The sequence below is a fragment of the Plectropomus leopardus genome, chromosome 19, assembly GCF_026936395.1.
Source record: "Plectropomus leopardus strain MGB_pleo_1.0 chromosome 19, ASM2693639v1, whole genome shotgun sequence".
Lineage (NCBI taxonomy): Eukaryota > Metazoa > Chordata > Actinopteri > Perciformes > Serranidae > Plectropomus > Plectropomus leopardus.
In genome coordinates, this window is record NC_142194.1 from 18,410,269 (window position 1) to 18,432,256 (window position 21,988).

General features: G+C 40.5%; 2 protein-coding genes across 5 annotated transcripts; one reads left to right on the forward strand and one right to left on the reverse strand.

The window, feature by feature from the left end:
• The first annotated feature begins 25 nt into the window (after nt 1–25).
• wdr24 (WD repeat domain 24) lies at nt 26–9,730 on the forward strand. Of its 2 annotated transcripts, none has more exons than XM_042507573.2 (11): nt 26–162; nt 1,501–1,579; nt 1,856–2,340; nt 4,006–4,183; nt 4,342–5,014; nt 5,970–6,082; nt 6,184–6,311; nt 6,398–6,502; nt 6,628–6,965; nt 7,897–8,081; nt 8,828–9,730. In XM_042507573.2, exons 3-11 carry the CDS (start codon nt 1,860–1,862, stop codon nt 8,994–8,996), a joined length of 2,370 nt encoding a protein of 789 aa, XP_042363507.1. In that variant the 5' UTR covers nt 26–162; nt 1,501–1,579; nt 1,856–1,859; the 3' UTR covers nt 8,997–9,730. The 2 variants fall into 2 exon arrangements, with proteins under 2 accessions (XP_042363507.1, XP_087926024.1); XM_088069898.1 differs by lacking the exon at nt 26–162 and adding an exon at nt 177–452.
• Nucleotides 9,731–13,863: 4,133 nt separating this feature from the next.
• anks3 (ankyrin repeat and sterile alpha motif domain containing 3) lies at nt 13,864–21,105 on the reverse strand. 3 transcript variants are annotated; one of them, XM_088069899.1, is made up of 16 exons: nt 20,990–21,105; nt 19,276–19,497; nt 18,955–19,153; nt 18,359–18,480; nt 18,199–18,280; nt 17,989–18,106; nt 17,740–17,889; nt 17,391–17,516; nt 17,099–17,214; nt 16,849–17,010; nt 16,623–16,747; nt 16,397–16,538; nt 16,034–16,307; nt 14,900–14,968; nt 14,723–14,814; nt 13,864–14,624 (listed from the first exon to the last, which is right to left on the reverse strand). In XM_088069899.1, the coding sequence occupies exons 2-15, from the start codon at nt 19,440–19,442 to the stop codon at nt 14,732–14,734; spliced, it is 1,935 nt and encodes a 644-aa protein (XP_087926025.1). In that variant the 5' UTR covers nt 19,443–19,497; nt 20,990–21,105; the 3' UTR covers nt 13,864–14,624; nt 14,723–14,731. The 3 variants fall into 3 exon arrangements, 2 of the variants coding, with proteins under 2 accessions (XP_087926025.1, XP_042363510.1); XM_042507576.2 differs by having other exon boundaries at nt 14,900–14,971; XR_006106856.2 differs by lacking the exon at nt 13,864–14,624 and having other exon boundaries at nt 14,738–14,814; nt 14,900–15,048.
• Between the last annotated feature and the right edge of the window lie 883 nt (nt 21,106–21,988).

Consider the following 21,988-nt stretch of genomic DNA (forward strand, 5'->3'; position numbering starts at 1 on the left):
TCTGCTCTCCATAAAATAAAGCAGAAATCTGTTAAGTAAACTCCTAAATGAAAGTGTGACGACGCTTCCGTTATTTTATACGGAATTCCCGCGAGAAGAGAATGCAAAAAAAAAAAAAAAAGTACTTCCGGTGCCGCAAGCTGTGAGCAACAATTTCAGAAGGTTTGTCCACTGATATACTTTGTAGTTGAATTTGTATAGACACTGCCACCCAATAGGATCCAATATTTGACGTTTATTTATTTCTTCGACGCACTTGTCAAACTCGCGTCGGGCTCGTTTGGTTTTACATTGTGGAATAGTGCTCGGTAGCTAGGTTAGCTAGCTAGCATTAGCATCACATTCCAGTCATATGTTTACGGTGCAGCTCCACAGTGCAGCGAGTTTAGCTGATTTTAGCCAACAAACCCGCAGACAAGTGAACACTGTGGAGGAGCTGACGGACAAAGATGGTAAAATGAACCACAACCGAAGCACGAAACCGGTAGTGTAATGTCAGGCAGTGGACAGTGTTGTTAGCAGGTTATTGTGCATTATATTACTTCGGTGAGCAGGCTCTCTCACACTGTTGGAATATGCTCGTTTTTTTTTATTGTTATTTATTTACACAACAGAGAGTAACAAAATGTTTAAGAAAATATTTAATAAATTGTAACAATTTAATAGATTTAGAATTTTCTTTTTTTTATTTAAAGCGAAGGGAGGGGGCAAGGTAATTGTCCTTATTTAAATATTATATACATATTATACAAATATTGTTATAATTACACATATAATTATGTAACAGAATTATAATAATTTTCCAGGTCATTGGCTTTTTTTTACATTTCTTTTTTTTTCAATTTCAGTTAATTTTCTGTACTCCTTTCGATTTTTTTTTTAAATTTTGTGATAAACATGAAGTATCTGTCTCAACTACATACCTGGATAATACCATGCCATAGTAGAAAACAACTCAGAAATAGAAAGGGGTAAAAATAACTTTGTCAAAAAAAAGCTTCATAATAAGTAAAAATCATGAAATTGAAAAGTAACTTAAATAAAGGTAAACATCTCTTATCATCAAAATGTATTCAAAGTATCAAAAGTAAAACTACTCATTATATATGCACAATGTCTCAGTGTTACATTATTATAAAATATATGATTATTTTTATCACCAATGTGTAAAAGTATTTGAATGTTGTAGTTTTTCAATGTGGACTTTGCATACTCCTGTATACAGTATAGTACTGCATCACATTATAGTAACATATCATATCTTTTTATATGTAAAAAACAAACAAACAAACTAGTCAAATAAATGTTGTAGACTTCAAAATATAACATTTTCCACTAAATTGTTAAAGTATAAAGTTGCATAAAATGGAAACACTCAAGTGAAGTACCAGTACCTAAAGGTTGCACTTACTCTCAGTACATTACTTGAGTAAGTATACTTAGTTACATTCCACCACTGATATTATGATGTGTCTTGCTCACATGACAATCTCTCACTAGTAAGCTGGCTCTCATGGGAGCACTGGAAGAGGAAACTGGACAGCTGCAGACAGTGACGAGGCGAGCGGCTCTTCAACAAGTAAGCACTGCAGCTGTTTTATTGACCAAGATGTAAAACACACATAAATGTTATGAACACTGCCACCTCTCCTGACCCCGACACCAAGCGGACTATGAATCTTACATCTTATAGTGCCCCCTTCTGGTGGTTATTTTCAACTGCCTTGAAAACATTGAACATGTTGCTCGTATTTTTTGAAAAAGTGCTGTAAAAGCTGTAAATTTGCACTTCTCGATAAATTCTTGTCACTTTTATTGTCCTGAGCTCGAGTGAAATAACTTTTTTCTGCTCCAGGAACATGGAGAAGATGTCACGGGTTACCACAGCCCTCGGCAGCAGCTCCATCAGTGGCCGAACTATGTTCTGCCACTTGGACGCTCCTGCCAACGCCATCAGTGTGTGCCGTGACGCCACACAAGTGGTTGTAGCTGGCCGCAACATCTTTAAGATCTACGCCCTGGAGGAGGAGCAGTTTGTGGAGAAGCTGAACCTGCGCGTCGGCCGCAAACCCTCTCTCAACTTCAGCTGTGCGGATGTCATGTGGCATCAGATGGAGGAGAACCTGCTGGCCACAGCCGCCACCAACGGGGCGGTGGTCACCTGGAACCTGGGAAAACCCTCCCGTAACAAGCAGGACCAGCTGTTTACTGAGCACAAACGCACCGTGAACAAGGTGTGCTTCCACCCCACAGAGGTTTACATGCTGCTGAGCGGTTCACAGGATGGCTTCATGAAGTGCTTCGATCTGCGCAAGAAGGAGTCTGTCAGCACTTTCTCAGGTACGATATTTCATAATAATCATCAGATTATAACCATTAATGGAGAACACCACTTAAATTAAGATAATATAATCCTTTATTAGTCCCGCAGTGGGGAAATTTGCATTGTTACACATGCAAAGGGATATCAAAGCAATGTAAGTACATGATGAATAGAGCAAAAAAACTGTATAAATATTAGAAACAAGCCACAGAACTCAACAATAAAAAAAAAAATGCACACAAATTGCACATGGAAAATAACTGCACATTTTGATATATTGCACGTTAGTTTAAGTGAGCTGGTGTGTGTGGTCTGCTGGGAGCAGTGCTGGTTGTACAGTCTGACAGCAGCAGGAAGGAAGGTCCTGGACCATGATTCCAATATGTTTTTAACATGGTGTTGCCGAGTTTAAACAATATTAGTGAATATGAGTTGCTCTTCCTCAAAGCCAGAAACCAGAGAAGTTATTCTCAAACATGATTTCATCACAGATAAAGACTGGAGCTGCTTCATACACAATGATTGGGAGCCTGATTTTGTGGACCCCCAGAATGTTTGTTTGCTTTTTTTATACCCAAAACAAGTTTTATTGTATTGACGTATTTCAGATATGAAACGGAAAATGTACTCATGAACTCAACACATTCCCCAAGTGCTCTCGTTTTCATCCAGAACATCTTTCACCATTCAGCTCCACACTTTGTACTTTATGACGTCACAAATTTGAGTTTTAGCACTCTAGTTTTTGGACCTGGCAGAGTTGTTTATGCTTACTTATATCTTTTGGTCCGTCTTAGACCGTATCAGTAACATGTATGGATTTCGAAAATCAGTGTAGTTCCCCTTTAAGTGAAATACAGCTGCTGTGTCCATCTCTCCATTTTACACTCACTTATGAACAAGATCCAGAGATACTTGAAGTCCATCTCTTGGGGCAGCAGCTCTCTCCCAACCCTCACCTGTGGCCATGAGATTTCGGTAATGACCGACAGCATGACATTTCAGATACAAGCCGCTGAAATGAGTTTTCCTCGGGAGGGTGGCTGGGCTCAGCCTTAGAGATAGGCTGAGGAGCTCAGACATCGAGGGGAAGCTCGGAGTAGAGCGGCTGCTCTTTTGGGTCAAACGGGGCCAGTCGAGGTGGTCCTGGGCACCTCGCGTTAGAGGTTTTAGGGGCACGTCCAACTGACAGGAGGCCCCGAGGCAGACCCAGAACATGCTGGAGGGATTACATGTCTCATCTGGCCTGGGAACGCCTCGGGGTCCCCCAGGAGGAACTGGAAAGCTTTGATGGGAAAAGGGGTGTCGGGAGCACTTAAGCCTGCTGCCCCTGTGACCCGGCCCTGGATAAGAGGATGAAAATGGATCGATGGATAAACAACTGCTGAGTGTGTTGCATGATATTAACTTTATTTATCCCAGTGTGTTTTACACTGTGGTTTAGTGAATTTCTTTTGAAATTATTCTGAGCATTTTTGCGTTTGGATGCACACTTTTACTCTGTTTACACCGTTTTCTCGAATTTTGTGTAAAACTGTTTCAACATTGAACAAGAAAGAAGATCACTGATGTCTTGGAGAAGAATTAATACTCTTACTGTTAGAAACTAGGAAACAGACTATACCTGTGGTTCTTATTGCCTAATATTTGGGTTGCTGTCTTTCCCCCTCTCTTTCTCCCAGGTCAGTCAGAGAGTGTTCGGGACGTCCAGTTCAGCATGAAGGATTATTTCACATTTGCTGCTTCCTTTGAGAATGGCAACGTCCAGCTGTGGGACATCAGGCGGCCGGACCGCTATGAGCGAATGTTCACCGCCCATACCGGCCCTGTGTTCTGCTGTGACTGGCACCCCGATGACAGGTAAAAGAAAGTGACTGTGACACAAACGACAGAAATTAGAGGGTTTCATTTTATCTTGTTGGACGCTGCTTTTTGTCACTTGCAGTTAGCAGTGCTTTAGTCGGGTGTTTTTATTATCGTCATTCATTCATAGCTGTCCCCTTTTATGTCTATTTTAGGGGATGGCTGGCCACTGGGGGCCGGGACAAGATGGTGAAAGTGTGGGACATGACCACTAACCGGGCCAAGGAGATCTATTGTGTCCAGACGATCGCCTCAGTGGCGCGGGTCAAGTGGCGGCCTGAGAGGAAGTTTCATTTGGCCACCTGTTCCATGATGGTGGATCACAACATTTATGTGTGGGATGTCCGCAGACCTTTCATTCCCTTCGCAACGTTTGAGGAACACAAGGATGTGACCACTGGTATTGTGTGGCGCCACCAGCACGACCCTCATTTTCTGCTCTCTGGCTCTAAGGACAGCACGCTCTATCAACACATGTTCAAGGACGCCACTCGTCCCGTGGACAAGGCCAACCCTGAGGGTCTGTGCTTCGGACTGTTTGGTGACTTGGCCTTTGCAGCCAAGGAGAGTCTGATCAGCAGTGACGCCAACAGAAAGCCTTACCCTGGAGGCGACCGCCGTTACCCCATCTTTTTCTTCAAGAAGCCTGACCCGACAGAACAGTTTGCCCACGTGTCCAGCGCCCTTAGCGTCTTTGAGACGGACTTGGACAGTAACCGCATGGACTGGTTTGTGAAGACAGCACAACTCTACCTCCTCTGTGGAAAGCCATTTGCTGAGCTATGTGATCACAACGCCAAGGTCGCCCGGGAGCTCAAAAGACCTCAGGTGAGACAGATCAATACAGGAGCAAATTTTGTTTTTTAATAAGTCAGCAAGGTCTTGATGTGATCAATTTAAACCTTGAACCTTGACAGAGAAGGATTTATAAAAAATAATATACAATAAGTGTAACTGCGAAACAATAATATGTTTGACATTACTTGGTCCTAAAAAAAAAAAAAGCATTCTCTCTTGGAAAAGTAAGCAGCTATACCAGGGCTGCAACTAACAATTATTTTCATCACCTTTTAATCTGCTGATTATTTTTCTTAATTAACTCTTTGGTCAAAAAATGTCAACAAATCGTAAAAAATTTTAACAAAATGAAAATGCAAAAATAGACACCTTAGCAAAACAGTTTACATAAACTGTTAATCAAAATTGTTGCTGTTTTTTTTTTTCTTTTTACTGTTGCACTAGACCCAACAATTACTGTGCTGGGGTTATTCAAATTAATTAAGTCAATAAAGTTTTATTATCAACAGAATTGGTTTCAGTAATGATAAAGACAAACTCTTTTTTTAAAGATTTTATTTCATTTTTTAATTAACTTTTATTTAAACCGGTAATATTATTGAGACACAGGGTCTCATTCTTTAGATTGACCTGCTCTCTGTGTAATAATAAAAGAGACTGCGGTATTTAAATCCTACATGCTGGATCATATTCAGCTTTTGCTGATTTATTCATTAAAATATTACTCTAATTTCCAGCATGTTTTAAAGATTAAAAGGCACGACATGGGAAGCAGACTCATTAAAATTAGCATTAATATTAATATAAGCAAATTAATGTTGATAAAAAAAAAACATCCCACTAGATCTGTAATTATAATACGATACTGAAAAAGTAATATAAAGTGATCTGTCATTTTGTAACACACTACTTCCAACATTAATGTTTCATATAGTAACTGTTTTTGTGTTGTAAATAACTAAAATTTTATTTCTTTTATACACAGGTTTCCACAACATGGACCATGTTGAGAATCATGTTTTCTGACCCAGCAAACCTCACAACGCCAGGTCCAAACCACAACCTCAGTAAACTGGGCACCTTGCCTTTAATGAACAGGTTAATTACGTTTTAGTGTGCCATTATTGAAAAAATCTAAAAATAACAAAACAAAAGCAAAGAATGTCATCATCTAATGCTGTTGCACTTAATGCTTTCAGTTTCAACATGAAGGAAATGAGTTCAGGGATGGGCACGGAGAGCAGACTGGAACGCAGTAAAGGTGAGAGCAGGCAGGACAACATCCACCTGGAGCCTGGGAACTCGCACATCAGCAATAACAATGAAGGTGAGAGTGGTCGCTGTCTGTTTGTCCTCATGTTCTTTGCATAATATTCAAGACTGAATAAAGATATGCATTCAATTTCCCTTCAGAAAATGAGGAGACAGAGGGCAGCGATGGCCAGGCGGAGTATATGTTCGGTGATGCAGAGTTAGATGACGATGACCTCTACTCTGTGGAGCACGACAACCAAACAGGTCAGTCACAGTCTCATCTCTGAGGAAACTAAAGAGTTGCTTACGTCAGCAACCGCTATTAATAACTGCCTCCATGCTCAGCGCTTTGTTGTCTAATATTATCTCTGCTCCTTTTGTCACAACAGAAGAGCAGGAGTACACGCTGCCCCAGGAGGCCTTCCAGCTGCGCCACGAGATCATGGATAACCCGTCCGCTCCGGAGCACCTTCAGCAGGACAAGGCCGACTCCCCGCACGTCAGCGGCAACGAGGCAGAGGTCACTTGTCTGACGCCCATCGAGTCCTTCTCGCTCATCTCCATCTCCCAGCCGCTGTTCAGCCCACATCTACCTGCCAGCTTCTTCTGTCCCATCGTGCGGGAGATGCTGAGCTACTACGCGGAGCAGGGTGACGTGCAGATGGCCGTGTCTGTGCTAATCGTTCTCGGGGATCGGATCCGTAAAGAGATCGATGACCTCACCCAGGTTAGATAGAGATAAGGGTTGTAAAAACTACACTAAAATATTTCATGGACAGTAGCTCCCAGGAACCCCCTGACCGAGTGACATATTTGTGGATAATATATATTATATTTAGTGCATAACAATAACAGTAATGAACAACTACTAAACTGGACAATAAACCAAATAGTGAAGACAATAATTGCAGGAAGTTTGTGAAAAATTAGCGACTTAGATGAACTTTGCGCAGATTATTTCATCAGAGATGAGTTCCTGATTTTTAAAAAACATTTTTGAACAATCGTGCATACTAAATATGCTTCTTTTTTTAAAAACAAATTCAGTATTTTCTTCTCCTGATACTCGGCCATTGTTTAATTAGCTCATTTTAACTGCACACTTTTCAAATGTAGGACGAGGCCGTTTAGCTGAAAGTAAAGTTTCTGTGAACAAAGCTTATGTTTAGGTCTTCACCGTGCCCTTGGACTGTTAGATTTAAAGTTTATATTTTGAATAACAATGTAAACCTTAAAAATAACATTTTATAAGTTTTCTTACACCCTTTAAAATCATTAAGGCCTCACGACTATCCCTGAAGCTTTGGCGACCCCTAGTGGGGGAGCGAAACCCCCAGGATGGGAACCAGTGGACTGAAACATCACAGTGTTTTTGTTGGCAGGAGCAATAATGAAAAAGTTTAGTTTCCGCTGGTAAAAAAAGAATAATGTTGTCCTTTAAAAAATGACTTTTTCTGAATGAACAGATTTAATGTTTTGCACTGACAAATAAATTGGATATCATTGCTGTGAAACAGAAAAATCTAGCAAAGTTTAGGGATTCTTTAAGGCTTTAATGCGACTGAAAGTTGTAAATACCTCACTTGTCTTCTATAAGACTTAAAATTCAGTTACGACATTGCAGGTTAGACGCTGAACAAGTTGTGTGTCCATTTCAGGAGCACTGGTACATGTCCTACATAGACCTGCTGCAGCGTTTTGAGTTGTGGAACGTGTCCAATGAGGTCATCAAGTTGAGTACGTGCAGCGCCATCACCTGCCTGAACCAGACGTCCACCACGCTTCACATCAACTGCAGCAACTGCAAGCGGCCAATGAGCAACAAGGGCTGGATATGTGACAGGTATGAATCACCATTTCATTTTAGAGAGCTGTGTATATGTGTTAACATTAACCATCGCCAAACCGCTTTTATCTATTAATGAATATTAATGCATTCTCTTTAGAAATAAAATTCTGCAGTGTTTTTTTTTTTCAATTTACAAGATTATCTTGTTAATTAAGAAAAACAAGCAGATATTTTTACCTTGAAAACTTTTCTCATCATCATGACGTAACGATCACATTGATTCAGAAAAAACTTTTTTCTTTCTCAAGTGAGTGCATTACGCTTCTGTAGGTCTGGTTCTTGCAGGTAAAAGTTTGCACAAACTCTTTTACTTGAATAAAGTAACTTACATCTGTTGAAATGTCATAAAAACACCATCCAATTTTGTTGAAACAAGTGTTTTTTGTCATCAAACAAACAAAAAATGTCAACTTCTAATAATGATAAGGAGATACCGTTTTTATGTCATTACACTTAATATGAAGCTGCAGATAGCAGCAGGCTATCTTAATTGAGAATAAGTCTGGAAAAAGGGAGCTACAACCCGTCTGGCTCTGTTAAAAGGTAACAAAATCCGCCTACTAACAACTTTAAAGCTCACTAGTTAGTACATTGAATCTTGTTTGTGCAATCTGTACAAAACTCGCAGTGAAAAATACCATCAAACAGCATTTACTGCTTCTTCTTCTGCTGTTTTAAATGCAACACCTGACAGTACATTGAATATATATTTCAATAAAGTGCCTGCGTCTTTCCTCTAGGTGCCACCAGTGTGCCAGTGTGTGTGCAGTGTGCCACCATGTGGTGAAGGGACTGTTTGTGTGGTGTCAGGGCTGCAGCCACGGCGGACATCTGGAGCACATCATGAACTGGCTCAAGAGCAGCGCCCACTGCCCCGCTGGCTGCGGCCACCTGTGTGAGTACACCTGAGCACATCACAAGCACTGATCACACAGCTGGTGCTCTGTGGGAGTGGGAATCAGTTGTCACGCCGGCCTGGATCACACACACGGGATGTCTTCATTCCTCCACATGGGCCTGGACTCTTTTGTCACTGTGGAAAGCAGGACTGGTGTGTGTGTGTGTGCGTGTGCGTGTGCGTGCGTGTGCGTGCGTGTGTGTGTGTGTGTGTGTGTGTGTGTGTGTGTGTGTGTGTGGGTGTGTGTGTGTGTGTGTGTGTGTGTGTGTGCGCGTGTGTGCGTGTTTGAAGGGAGACTGACCAGACGTCTGATATTCTGTGTGTAAAGGGGGGATTGGCTTTATTTGTGCTCTCCTGGACAGCCATTCAAGAGCAAACAAATTTATCTTTGAACGGGTGAATTTGGATATAAGCAGATGTTATAATAGATATTCAAAGAATACAACAATATTTTTGGTGAATTCACACTTGCTGCATTTTACAATGTTTTTAAACCCCTCAGTAAAACCCTGAAGGCTGTACAGGAAAAAGTGACTGTTGATCTTAAGTGGATTGTTAATGTTTGTACATAATTCTATATCTTATTTTGAAGGACTGTAGATAATGTTGAATTAATTTATGAGAGAATTAGCTCTCTATTAAAGCAATACACTTGAAGTAGTCCTGGACCAGCGAAGTCTGTTTTGTTGACTACATTTAAAGGGAAAGTTCACCCCAAAATAAAAAGTACCTATTTTTCCTCTTGCCTGTAGTGCTGTTTATCAGTTTGATTGTTTTGGTGTGAGTTGCAGAGTGTTGGAGATTCAAAAAAAACAACTAAAAATATACAATTGAAAAACTCATCAGCAATGTTTATTTTCAAGGAATCATGACCCGGTTACTCAAGATAATCCACAGACCTTGTTGCAATCTTGTTCATATAGGCCCTATTTTCTTTCTACAGAACTAAACCCGCCAACCGTATCACTGCACAGAATGAAGCGTGCATCTGCTTAAGAACAGGCTCTTAGTGTGACAGTGCAAGATGTAAACATGAACACTTTGAAACTAGAACACATTGGTTTTATTTCTTTCAAAAACATGGGCAAAAGGCAATGAGCAACGAAAGAAAAAATAACCCAAAAATTTGCAAGAAATTAGTAAGAAGTATGAGAAAATTACTTGAAATTTAGTTTAATTAAAAAAATATATAAAAAAGCAAGGCCAAAAAGACTTGAAAAAGTGCTAAAAATTCTAATTTAATAAGATAATTTTAGATATGTAATAATGATGATTATAATATAGTTTATTGCAAGAAATTAGTAAAAAGTACAAAGAAATCACCTGAAAATAAGTAAAAATAATTATTCTTAAAAAAGACAGTTAAAACAAAAAAACAAGGAAATGAACTACAAAAGTGCTTAAGAATTATTTTTAAAATCTGTATCTTATTCTTAATCTCATATAAATTTAAAATATAATACTGATAATGATAAATAAAGTTTTACCCAAGATTTTGTCTTTTTTTCCCTAGACATTTTTCCTTATCTTTTAAAATAATAATTTTCCAAATACACTCATTTCTCACGTTCTCAAGTTGCTCATTGCTTTTTCCTCATGTTTTTAAAAGAAATTGCACCAATTAAGAGGTTTCAAAAATGAATGGCGTCCTCCTCAACTGAGCTAAAACATTAGCTAGCTCAGAGGTGCTAGGTGAAACACCGTGAGACATTTGGCAGGTTTAGTTTGGTAAAAAGAAAAGTCCTACATAAAACTGCTCACAACAAGGTCTATCAAGAGGTTTATCAAACACGTATTTCTTTTAATTTGGGGTGAACTGTCCCCTTTAACAGAAAATAGCTTCCCTTCAGTGTATAGGTAGCATCTCTGATGTATCACAGTCAGTGTAGACTGAATCGAAGTCACGTGAACTTTGACTCAGCTTCACGTTTTCACACCTGGCAGCTGCCCAGTATATGTAGTCCTGCCCTCCTGTCTGCTGAGCAGTTCCAGTGGAGCAGTCAAGATAAAGTGTTGCTCGAGGGTGCCTTACTGAGAGGAAACTACTTATTCATTTTCCCCGTCCTCATTTTGCTCTCTCGGGCCCTGAAATCCCAACTGGCAACCTGCCAACATCTCTAGCCTCAAGTCCACCAGCTAGAAACAATGTGCGCTGCTCAGTGTGTTGCCTGTCAAAGTTTGTATAGCTCACTACTGGTGAGATGCACAACAGATAAATGCGGAGGCCAACAGAGACGACTTCTGTCCAGATAAACCTCAACAGAACAGCTTTGTCTCGACTCTTACTGTCAAAATCTCCGCTACATCCCAGTACTGTTGAGCCTGATGGCAACTGGTTGGAGGATTTTACAATTTACAGTAGCTGTCAGTTTTACTGGCAGCCTTTTGATGTGGGTAAATTATCACTGGGAGATGGAGAATATTTTATCAGCCCAGTCTCAGATCTCAACACTGTTTGTGTTTGTTTGGGCACATTTACACTCTGGACGCTGCTCAGTGTCACAAGTCTTTCACTTCCGTCTGTCACCCTTTTTTATGACCGCTAAAAGAGAAGTGTTGGGAATTAGCGTATTTTCACTACAAACACTAAACACAGTGCTTCTGGCTCTTGTGTATAAGTGTACTACCGTGGTGTCTACAGAAAAAATAAAAACTACAGGTATAGTTTGGATTTCTTGATGTTAGGTTTTGTGAGATACTTATCAGTCAGTTCATTACCCAAAGTAGATGGTGGTCTGTGTGATTCTAGGTTTGAGAAGCAGGCAGGAGTACCATAACCCAGGCTAAGCAATGTACTGCTGTGGACGAGGGAAGCAGAAAAATGTATTTTAGCCACTGCAATAAAAATCCCATCAGTTTACACTATATTTTAAGGCTGGCCCTTGAAATTTGAATCATCAGTCGGAGATCCCTCCTCAAGTGAGATTGCATTTTTTGTTTTGCATGGTAATGTGCTATGCAGTGTACCTATGGGGAACTTGGGTACCCAGATTTGCTGCAGAGTTAGTGCTCTTGACTTTCACGCTACTCTTTGGGATAAGCAGCTGTGGGAACGATGCAGCAGCACAGAGGAGGAAGAGGCTTTGCATCATGAGGCTATGAGTTAACTTCTCTTTTCTGCTTAAAAGTGGTAAATGTAAAGCTCACAGCAACTTAATACAACACAGTCTCTGGCTTTTGTTTCATATCTAGTGTCAGCAAAAAAAATGTTGCACATTTGCCATCCGTCATTTGCACCGTTAGCTTATTTAGAGGAACATCAGTCACACTGAAGGTCCCACAGAGCCTGTTCAAACATTCAAACTTTTTATGGAAAAAAAAAACGATCGCTGAATATTCGTGTTGAACTGCTGAATCTTATTCTTAATGTGAAGTACTTAACAAAACTGGGTTGTTTTAACAAGATTTCTGGATATTTAGCAGACATTTTTACGGCAACAACACCTGGTATTTTTAACAAGAAGTCATTCAGTGGTAGTTTTCTGTAAACAAAACCAGGTAATTTAACTTAGCAGATAATTTTGGTGACAAAACCAGGTATTTTTAATGAGACATTCAGACATTTTGCAGTAGCTATTCTGGCGTCAAAAGTATTTTAATCAGAAGTTGGGACATTTAACAACAAAACAAAACCTGGTATTTAAACCCAAAACAAACAAATGTCTAAATTTAAAAAGTAACTAAAGCTGTCAGATAAATGTTGTGGAGAAAAAAGTACATTTGCCTTTGAGAAGTCATGGAGTAGAAGTAGAAAGTTTTGTAAAATGTAAATAATTAAGTACAAGAACCTTAAATTTACAGTAAAGTGCAGTACTTGAGTAAATGTACTTAATTACATTCCATCACTGGATGTGTTTAGTATGAGGGCATCCTGCTCAGTCTGCTCCGTCTCCACTGACCACATCAATAGAGTCAGACTAATCTGAGCCATCTGATTATATTAGAGACATATGGACAATAAGTCCAAAGGCAATGACAATATTTAGTGTTTGTTAAAGAGACAAATTATGTAATGATTTGTAAATTTCCCAACATATTCCACACATCTGCTGAGGAAATGCAGAGTCCGGTGAGCACCATGAATCCAATTTAAAGCAGGTTATATAAGAAGTAAAAAAAAGGAAACCCCTGACAGATGATCAACAAAACTGAAAACCGGCAAAGCTATTGTAAAATATTCATGATGCACAAATCTACCTGAGCACAAACTTCATACAAACTTTATGCATTGGGAATTCATCTCGGCGCCCCAAATTGGCACAGTCATGAATTATTTAGCAGTTTTCAGCCGCTTCTCAAAAAGTAGTAACATTTAACAGGATTCCAAATTACAAAGTCTCAGAGAAAATGTTCCCTGATCACATCTCGGATATGCAGACAGATATTAAAATATAGTTTTCTTAAGTGAAACAGCTTCCTCCGCCACATTTATTCATGTATGTCTAATGCCGGCTGTAGACTACATTTTACTGCTAAGTGACCTCTGGAATCTTTAATACAATTATCAGGAAATATTTGCTAAAATAGATACACTTTCTGGGTCACGTTGAAAAGTTGGATGATCTACTTGAAACACTGAAAAAGCAGTTATTGAAAGCATGTATTTTCTTTAAAGAATCCATTTAGTTTGCCTTGAAAAAATGTTTTTTGATTATTTAAAACTTGTTTATCACTAATTATTTCAAGATATTACAATTCAGCGTCAGAAAAACAACCCAATAAAACCCCATTTTTAAAGCATTTTTAAGACTTTTGACAAATTGATTTAAGACATTTTAATTCCAACCTAGGCCTTTATTAGATTAATAAATTCAGTGGCTTTTGAGACTTTTTAAGAGTCTGAAGGAATCCTGAAACAAATTACACAGAACTGAAGTATAAACTTTCAGGCAAGGAGGTTTTAATTCAGGTCCAAATACAGCCAAGACTTTGTGACATTTTAAAAAAAGCATTTCCGGGTTAGACGGATCACATTTAGAAAGCCACACAGTGAATCCACTGAATGATACACAAACCATTTCATTGCACCACTGAGAAATCTGGTGTGACATTATGTGTTGCTGCAAATGATTAACTGACAGGTTTCACACATTTCACCTTAAAATGCATTCAGCAGGACATTATTTTTAAACACCAGCATACAAATAACAAAGATTTCATTCAAATAAAGTGTAACTCTGCAGAATGTCTTTTAACTACCTACTTTAACTTGTTCTACTTTTTAAAGAACTGTACCTCTTTACAGTTTGTGACGTGAACGTAAAACCACATTTCATATAGAAGGAGTACGGCTTTTTAGAAACATTTCACAGTATTGCAGCCTCTAATCTGCGTTCAGTCTCTCCTCCTCTCTGTGCACTTTCACAGCCAAACTACTGGAGTCCAGTACACACCAGCACAAGCGTGTGAGGGTCACGTACCCCTTCTGCTTGTTTGTCGCTTCCCTGCAGTAGCTGCGGTCGCCCTTGGCCTTGTCCACATCTGGCGAGCTCTGGTCCATCAGCCAATCTCGGAGGAGCAGCAGCTGATTCTCTCCCCGAGCTGCTCTGGTCCGGCAGGGCTGGCCTTACCTTCTCTCATTTCAGTGAGATTGTTCAGGGTGGTTAGATCACCCTCCGTCAAATATTGGCAAAAAGCCTCTTCAAACAGAAGAAACCAGAGTCATTCTCTTGTTTTAGCAGCCGTAGAGCTCCTCCAGCACGTGTTCATCCAATGAGAGATTGTTTTAAGCACTCACCTTTAAAGGTTAAGGCCTTTCCCAGCTATCTGAGACTTTCTCAGGGGCACTCAGTCTCCTCAGACTCTGGAGCACAGTTTGCAGGGTCCCCGCTGTAATGATGAAACGAGCAGACACCAGCATGAACATGAGACGCCACTGACACCACATTAATCACTGAGCATTACACCATCTTACCCAGTTCTTCTTCATAGGAGTCCAGCTTCTTTAGTAGTTCGGTTGCAGTGGAGCGTGTAAGTCCCTCCCCTGCTGCAGCGAGAATCATTTAGTAGAATCTGTTTTTTTTTTTCATATTCAGATTGTATCCAGATTATTTTTTAGAAAGTCTGCACAGCAAAAAAACAACAAGAAATGTGATTTTTTGTAAATACAATTCCTTTTAAGATTATTTTTTTGTCTTTTGCCTTTATTTGATAGGACAGTGTGTAAGTATGAGAGGGGAAGAGAGAAGGGATGACATGCAGCAAAGGGCCGCGAGCTGGAAGCAAACTCACAGCCACTGCGGCATGGACGCTGCCTTTGTACATGGAGCCACTAACCACTAAGCTAAATGTGATTCGTAACAGATTTCTACAGATGCGTCTCAGTCCGCTCAAACTGTTTTTTGCATCACTTGAAACGCAACATGCAACGTCAAATCCAGAGTGACTGAAGATGAACACAGTCCACGCTGCTACTATCAGAGCGCTATGGAAGAGTTTGTCTGGCGCAACAGTGGAGTTCTGCACCGCAATTTGACTTTCACAGTTATTCGGAGGGTGAAATGACAGAGCTCAGTTTCTCATGCTTCTGTGCCACCAGTGTACCTTATTGTGGCAGATGAAGCCATGTGAGACTCATAGAGCAAACACACTAGTGACTCCCTAAACTTGAATAGGGATAAAATGAGTCAATTGTGCGGTTTTTCTAGAGTTTACAAATGCCATTGGACCAAGTGGATGAGATTTTAAAAGTGTAATGGGTCATTTCATGGGGGTTGTGATACTTAAAAAAAATGTATCCACAGTTTTATAGACGTTTCTTTCACCATCCATGTCTATGGGAAAACATCTTTAGGGCCCCATAGCACCATGTGATGGGTGTAATTCCACTTTTGTGGCCAATACGGGTGCCTGCCGCACATCATGAGGGCTTGGGAGTGGCTGCATAATTAGTCACACCTTTGTCGTTACCACGGCAACCTGTGCAGACAGGTCAGTGATGTATGGACACAAATCTGAGTCTGTCTTACTGGTCTGATTTGCCTGCAGTCTCAACGCAGCCTGATTTGTTAATCTAAAAGAGTGAAATGTTTTATCCAGCGCAGCTCACCTTTGACACCATTGTCAGCTTTTGTTTTATCTTCCACGCCAGTGTAACAGCTGCTGTTCCCATCAGTAGTGAAACAGGCGAGCAGTTCAGCGCTGCAGGCTCTGGACTTTGCCAGTATGGCGCTCATGTCCTGAGCTAGCCGGTGGTTCTCCACCAGCTCAGCATGGACCCTCCTCCAAGCCATCTTGTCCTCCATCAGACATCCCTCCATCACAGTACGCAGCTCCTTCTCCTGGGACACCTGGCTCTGCAGACTCTCCACCTCCTCACAGCGCTACACAGGAGGAGAGTTGGTCAGTTAACTGTGGGTTTTCTGTTGGGTCAGAAGTATCTGTATGGCATTTACAGATACTTTGTCGGCACCTTGTGTAGCTGAATGGCCATCTCCTGCATCTCCGCCTCCAGCTGGTCGGCATACGCCTGTTCCAGAGCATCGCTGGGTGGTCGAGCACTGCTGTGCCACCTTGCAATAGCCGAGGTCATCTTACGCTTGGGTCCAAACAATCTGGAGAGCGAGAACGGATTCGGTATTTTATATCATGAGCAAACAAACACTGTATGTGCTGGAGTAATTGTGAAAGAGTCTTACGTGATCCCAATTTCTTTGAGGTCATTTTCAGTCAGAGTGAGAAATATCCGCAGGTCAATGTCTTGCTCTTCCAGTACGGGGAGATACTTAGAAAAGCCAATTTGTTCCAAGAACTCCGCCAGATCCTGCAGGAATAGAAAACTTTAGACAGCCCATAGTAAACTGGCAGTCGATTACTCAACCATTGGAGGCTGTAGTAGTGACATATGAAAGAGTGAGCACATGCCTTTGGCCCAGTGTAGGAGGGTGGAAGACCAGCATGAGAGAGCATCCCACAGTTCCCTGTACTGCTGGAGTGAGCTGCGTCGTTTCCATGGCGACTCTTGCTTTTTGAGTGATGGCTCTTGTTTACTCTGCGAGAGCTGCTCTTTTTGCACTGATCAGAGTCCTGGTGAGGAGAGGGACACGGTGTCACAGAGATGTCTGAATACAATCTTGACTCCACATCAGTGGGACTGCTGCGCTCTCGTGTTCACCTCATTACTCTCCACGGAGCCCTCCCAGTTGAGGCCGATCACGTGAGGCAGGCCTTCGCTGCTGCTGCTGCTGCTCCTCATGGTGGGCATGTCGTTGTCAAAGAACGGACTGTCATCTATAACAGAATCGTCAAAAATATTGAAACGCTTTGGTAGACACCCAGCGTAACTGAGGACACGACTCATATCGCACTGCAATATTTCTTGTGTGTCATTTCTTCCAGACACATACGTAACTCTTACAGTTATGTATTTCAGATGTAACAAACGGCGGGAGCTGTGTGCCTCTTACCTCTGCTGCTGTTGCTCTGGCCGTCCAGCTCGTTGATGGGTGAAGTTACGTCACGGTAGCAGATGCCCTCGCTCTGCTCACCGATGTCACGAAATGTCATGTATCCTGGCGGAGCAGCGGGAGGCTCTGTGAGGAGGAAAACAGTGTTGACAAACTTCTTCCCTACCTACGGGGCCAATCGCACCGAGACGTTTCGCTACAGAAGCGCCATTAGGGAAAGTGTCGCCAGTACAGCCACTGTTTCCCCATGATACAGCACACTGATACAGAGAAATACGTCATCTACTATGCCTCTTACGTGACCGGTTTGGGTTTATATTGGCAAACTGGAGGTTTTATGTGACACTACCGCACGGTTTGCTGGTGCCTCCTACTCGGAACTTGGCGATGGCCTGGGGCCCATCATGGATGCTAATCCCTTTAGCTCGATTTCGGCTTGGCCTTATCCGCGGAGGTGCGCTGTCCGAGTCCTCGGAGGAGCTCAGGTCTTCAAAATGTCCTGAAGAGTTGGAACACAAACAAAATCAATTAAAAAAAACCCATTTGTAAAGTATAATAACACATCCTGTGAAATTAATTAAGCCGTTTGAACAAGTACCTGGTTTGATCCTTGGAGAACGCGAGTCAATGAGGCTGACGATCTTGGTATAGCCGTACATCATCGCCAGGGCACGAGCAGTCTCTCCTTTAGCGTTGCGGTCATCTACTTTAACTTTCTATAAGTCATTAAAACAAAGCAGACATTAGGATCAAAATGCGTTATCTTCTTTGTGTAACGTCATCACCCATCTTCAGTTATGCTTCTCACGTGATCGAGCAGGTACTGAACAATGATTTCATGTCCAGAAGCAGCAGCCTCCATCAGGGGAGTGAAGCCAGACCCCGGCTCCCTGAGGATGAAAGAAAAAGTCACGGAAAACTCCATCTGAATTCAGAGTTGCAATCATTTCTGGGTGAATGACACTCACTTGACGCTGGCATCAGCATTGTTATCCAGCAGGAACCTGACCATCTGCTGGTGGCCGGTGCTCGTGCAGTGGAACAGAGCGGTCCAGCCTCGAGAGTCCTTGACCTCCAACTCGGCGCCTTGCTTTTGGGGTAAGGAAAAACAAAAAGTCTAATATACTTTGAGGACAAAGTGTTGACACAAAGAACCATAAATCTAAAACTTTGTCAAAAAAGTAAAATCCTCTTTTTCCATCTTTATGACAGAGCATCTCCTAAAACCAACTAACCGAAACTTTCTGTTTTTTGGTGTTAAAAATCTTAACCAATTCCAAATTATAGCAGCTTCAACAAGAACAAATAATGTTTAACATATAATGCCCATTCTGTGAAATACACACAGTTACAATCATATCCAAATCTGCTCCTACAGACCTATACAACATTACACTGCTGTTTATTAGCCCTTAATGTGTCACTGTTACCAGCAAGCAGCCTTATAAAATATAAAATATGTGCATGAGTGTTAGAGGACCATACTGGCTGCTTTCCATGTTTTAGCCTAATAACACACACCAGCATAGCCTGCCATGAACTGTCTGGATTAGCCATTTTGTACCTGAAGCAGAAAGTATGCTATACTTTCATTCCCACAGCTTGCTGCCAGCATCAAGGGGGTTAATCCTTTGGCAGTGGTGGCATTTACATTCACACCCGCCTCCAGCAGGAGATTTGCAATGTTGTCATGGCCGATGTAGGCTGCATACATCAGCGGGGTCCATCCTCCAATGTTTTTGCCATTCAGGTCCACCTCACGTCTGCAAAGACACAGGATCATAGTTACTAATACTCAGCGAAATCTGCCACAACGGCTGTGAATGAAATAAACATACCAGCTCATATGATTTTTTTCTTTTATTATCAATATTTAGGCACCTACTTTTTAATGCACTCTGCCACCACGTCGTACTGGCCGATGGAGCAGGCTGTGTGGAGGTCCAGAGGGACGTCCAGCTCCTCTGGCCGGACCAGGGAGTCGCCCAGCCACAGGGACAGGCTGGCACCTAGTTGCTCTGATTCACTGGCTTCGTCACTCAGCTCAGACATTTTGTCCGTCTTCGCTCGTCCCTCCACACACCTGAACACAGAGGTGGTCCTGAGTCTGAGAAACAAGAGTCAAAGATCAAAGGTTTGTGACAAATATACAAATAATTCATATCATTACAGATTATTACCACCACTGAGTTTCTCTCTTGTCAAAAATATAACTTTATATTTTATCACTGAGGTATTTAACCTTTGAACCCTGAACAAAGTGGTGCAATCTCTTTCAAAAATATAGGTGAATAGGCAATGAGCAGCTTGGTGAGAAATGATCTACAAATTGCAGAAAAAAATAGTAGATTTAGAAAATTGTTTTTAAAAAAGCAAGGGAAAAAAGAGGTAAGGAATAAACTATATTTGTAATCATCATAATTACATTTTTTAAATTAAGTTGCAGAATTGTCATTTTTAGAACTTTTTCAGGTAATTTTCTTGTTTTTTTCTTACTTTCTTTTTCTTTTTTTTATTAATTCCAGTAATTTTCAGGGAATTTTCTTGTACTTTTAACTAAATCCTTTCAAATGTCAGATATCTGGATCACACTAACTCATTATTTTGACAGTCAAAACTATTAAAATTAACAGATCTTGTGAAATTTCAAATAGCACAAATAATGTTTAAGGCTAAAAATATCCTACTACCAGAAAATTTGATTTAATTTCAAAATGCATAGTGTCCGTACCACCAGAAAAAGTTTTTGTTAAACTATGGTGCAGTTTTGACTTGGAGCTAAAGCAATGTCCAGACATAAACCAGTTAAAAATAATGTATTAAAAATGTGATTTTCACACGGTACAGGGATGGAGAGGGGGACTGACAATCACTGGGTGTTTACAAGGGTTTTTGGTTATTTAATATTAAATTCTCTCCTAGTTTATCTTTCTCTTCTTTTTGTGAATAATAATGAAAAACTGTAGATATTTGATTTTGAGTGTTTTGTGTGTGTGTGTGTGTGTGTGTGTGTGTATATATATATTACAATATAAGTTTCAATGAATAGGAAAGCTGGTTAATTATAGATCACAACATTTCTTATCACTTCTTTTCCGAGATGTAAAGCAAGACATCGTGTGTTTGACCGTTTCAATGTCTGTAAATATTACTTTTATTGTCTGACTGCTTGTATATAATAACTTCTCTATTTCCTTTTTTACATCGAAATTCTTTCCATGTTATTTTATTAGATAACAGTAACGACTTCCTCAGTCCCTCCGTGTTTTAACATGATGTCACGTCGACATATCTCATCTTTCCCTGTCTCCCAAACTTTTATCCAGTGCTCTCTTTAATTCTCTAATGCTAAACGGGACATTTTGTCCATCTTCGGTGCTTTTCGTCCTCTTCGGTGTCTTCAGCAGCTCAGCTGGAGCCTCCATCTGTCCTCTGCAGCTAGCTCTCTGTTAGCTTCATTAGATAACATTAGCCCGCTATCAACTTCTCCCTGACAAACGCCAACCGGATCAAATATGGATATTACCTATTCACCAAAGGACACACTAAACAAACTAATATTTCAATATATGTCTGAGTCTTAAGGGTTAAAAACTTACAGTCCACAGGTACCGTTACTTTTCCGCAGCGGCTGAAACTTTTTTGTTTTGTGTGTCACGCTCAGTTGTGTCCGTGTTAAACCACGCCCCGCCCTTTCCTGTTTGGGAGGTCCTACTGAGCAACAGAACCGTACACTGATGTATTTACTGTCCATGGTTTTAGTGTTATACATTAACTACATTTAATTAAATTACTATTACAACTACAATTAACTTGCTTGATGGTAGTTCAGCTGTATTCATGTTTTCATAAGGATGTAAATAGTTGAATTATTTTTTTCTCAATTTTTGTGTGGTCAGCTTCTGAAAGTAGAAATTATTTTGGGCTATAAATGGAAAGATTTTTTTTTTTCATTTTAATATTGCTCTAATTTAACCCACTTTGGCCAGCTCCAACCCTTTTTGCTCCCATTCCCTTTGCTGTTGGGACATGTCCGGACAGCCACCACCACGCTCTTTCACAATTAGTCATCGTAAGTATTAAGAATTTCCATTCATGAATAATGTTTTTTAAATTGTTGAATGTTATTTCAGAGGTTACCAGGCTACCTGAGTTTACTGTTTGGTGCAATACTCCCACTAGACTCTAGTTTCACAAGTGAGGTATCTGACTGATAAAGAGGAAGTGCTTACCTGTGAATATTGTAATATTTTATTAATTTTTATCTATTAATTTTGTATTATTATTTTGGGTTATGAATGATCTGTAAACAAATGGGCACTTTTTGAAATACACTCAATTGAAAAAAGAAGTTTGAAGCACTTTTTTTGAGGTAACTTTAGTTAATTTAACTAGATTTCTCCAGAGGTTAGCTTTGTCACAGTTCGACTTTCTCTAGTGTGAAGATGTTGATAGCTTTTAAAGCGACTTCCCAAACACTGTTTAATTATCTTCAACTAATTGCATTGACTTGTAGGAAAATAATTCACTTTGTACCTTTCAGTGAACCTGACTGTTTCAGTCACTGGTTCCATAAAGGGATCCCTAAAATGTGAGAG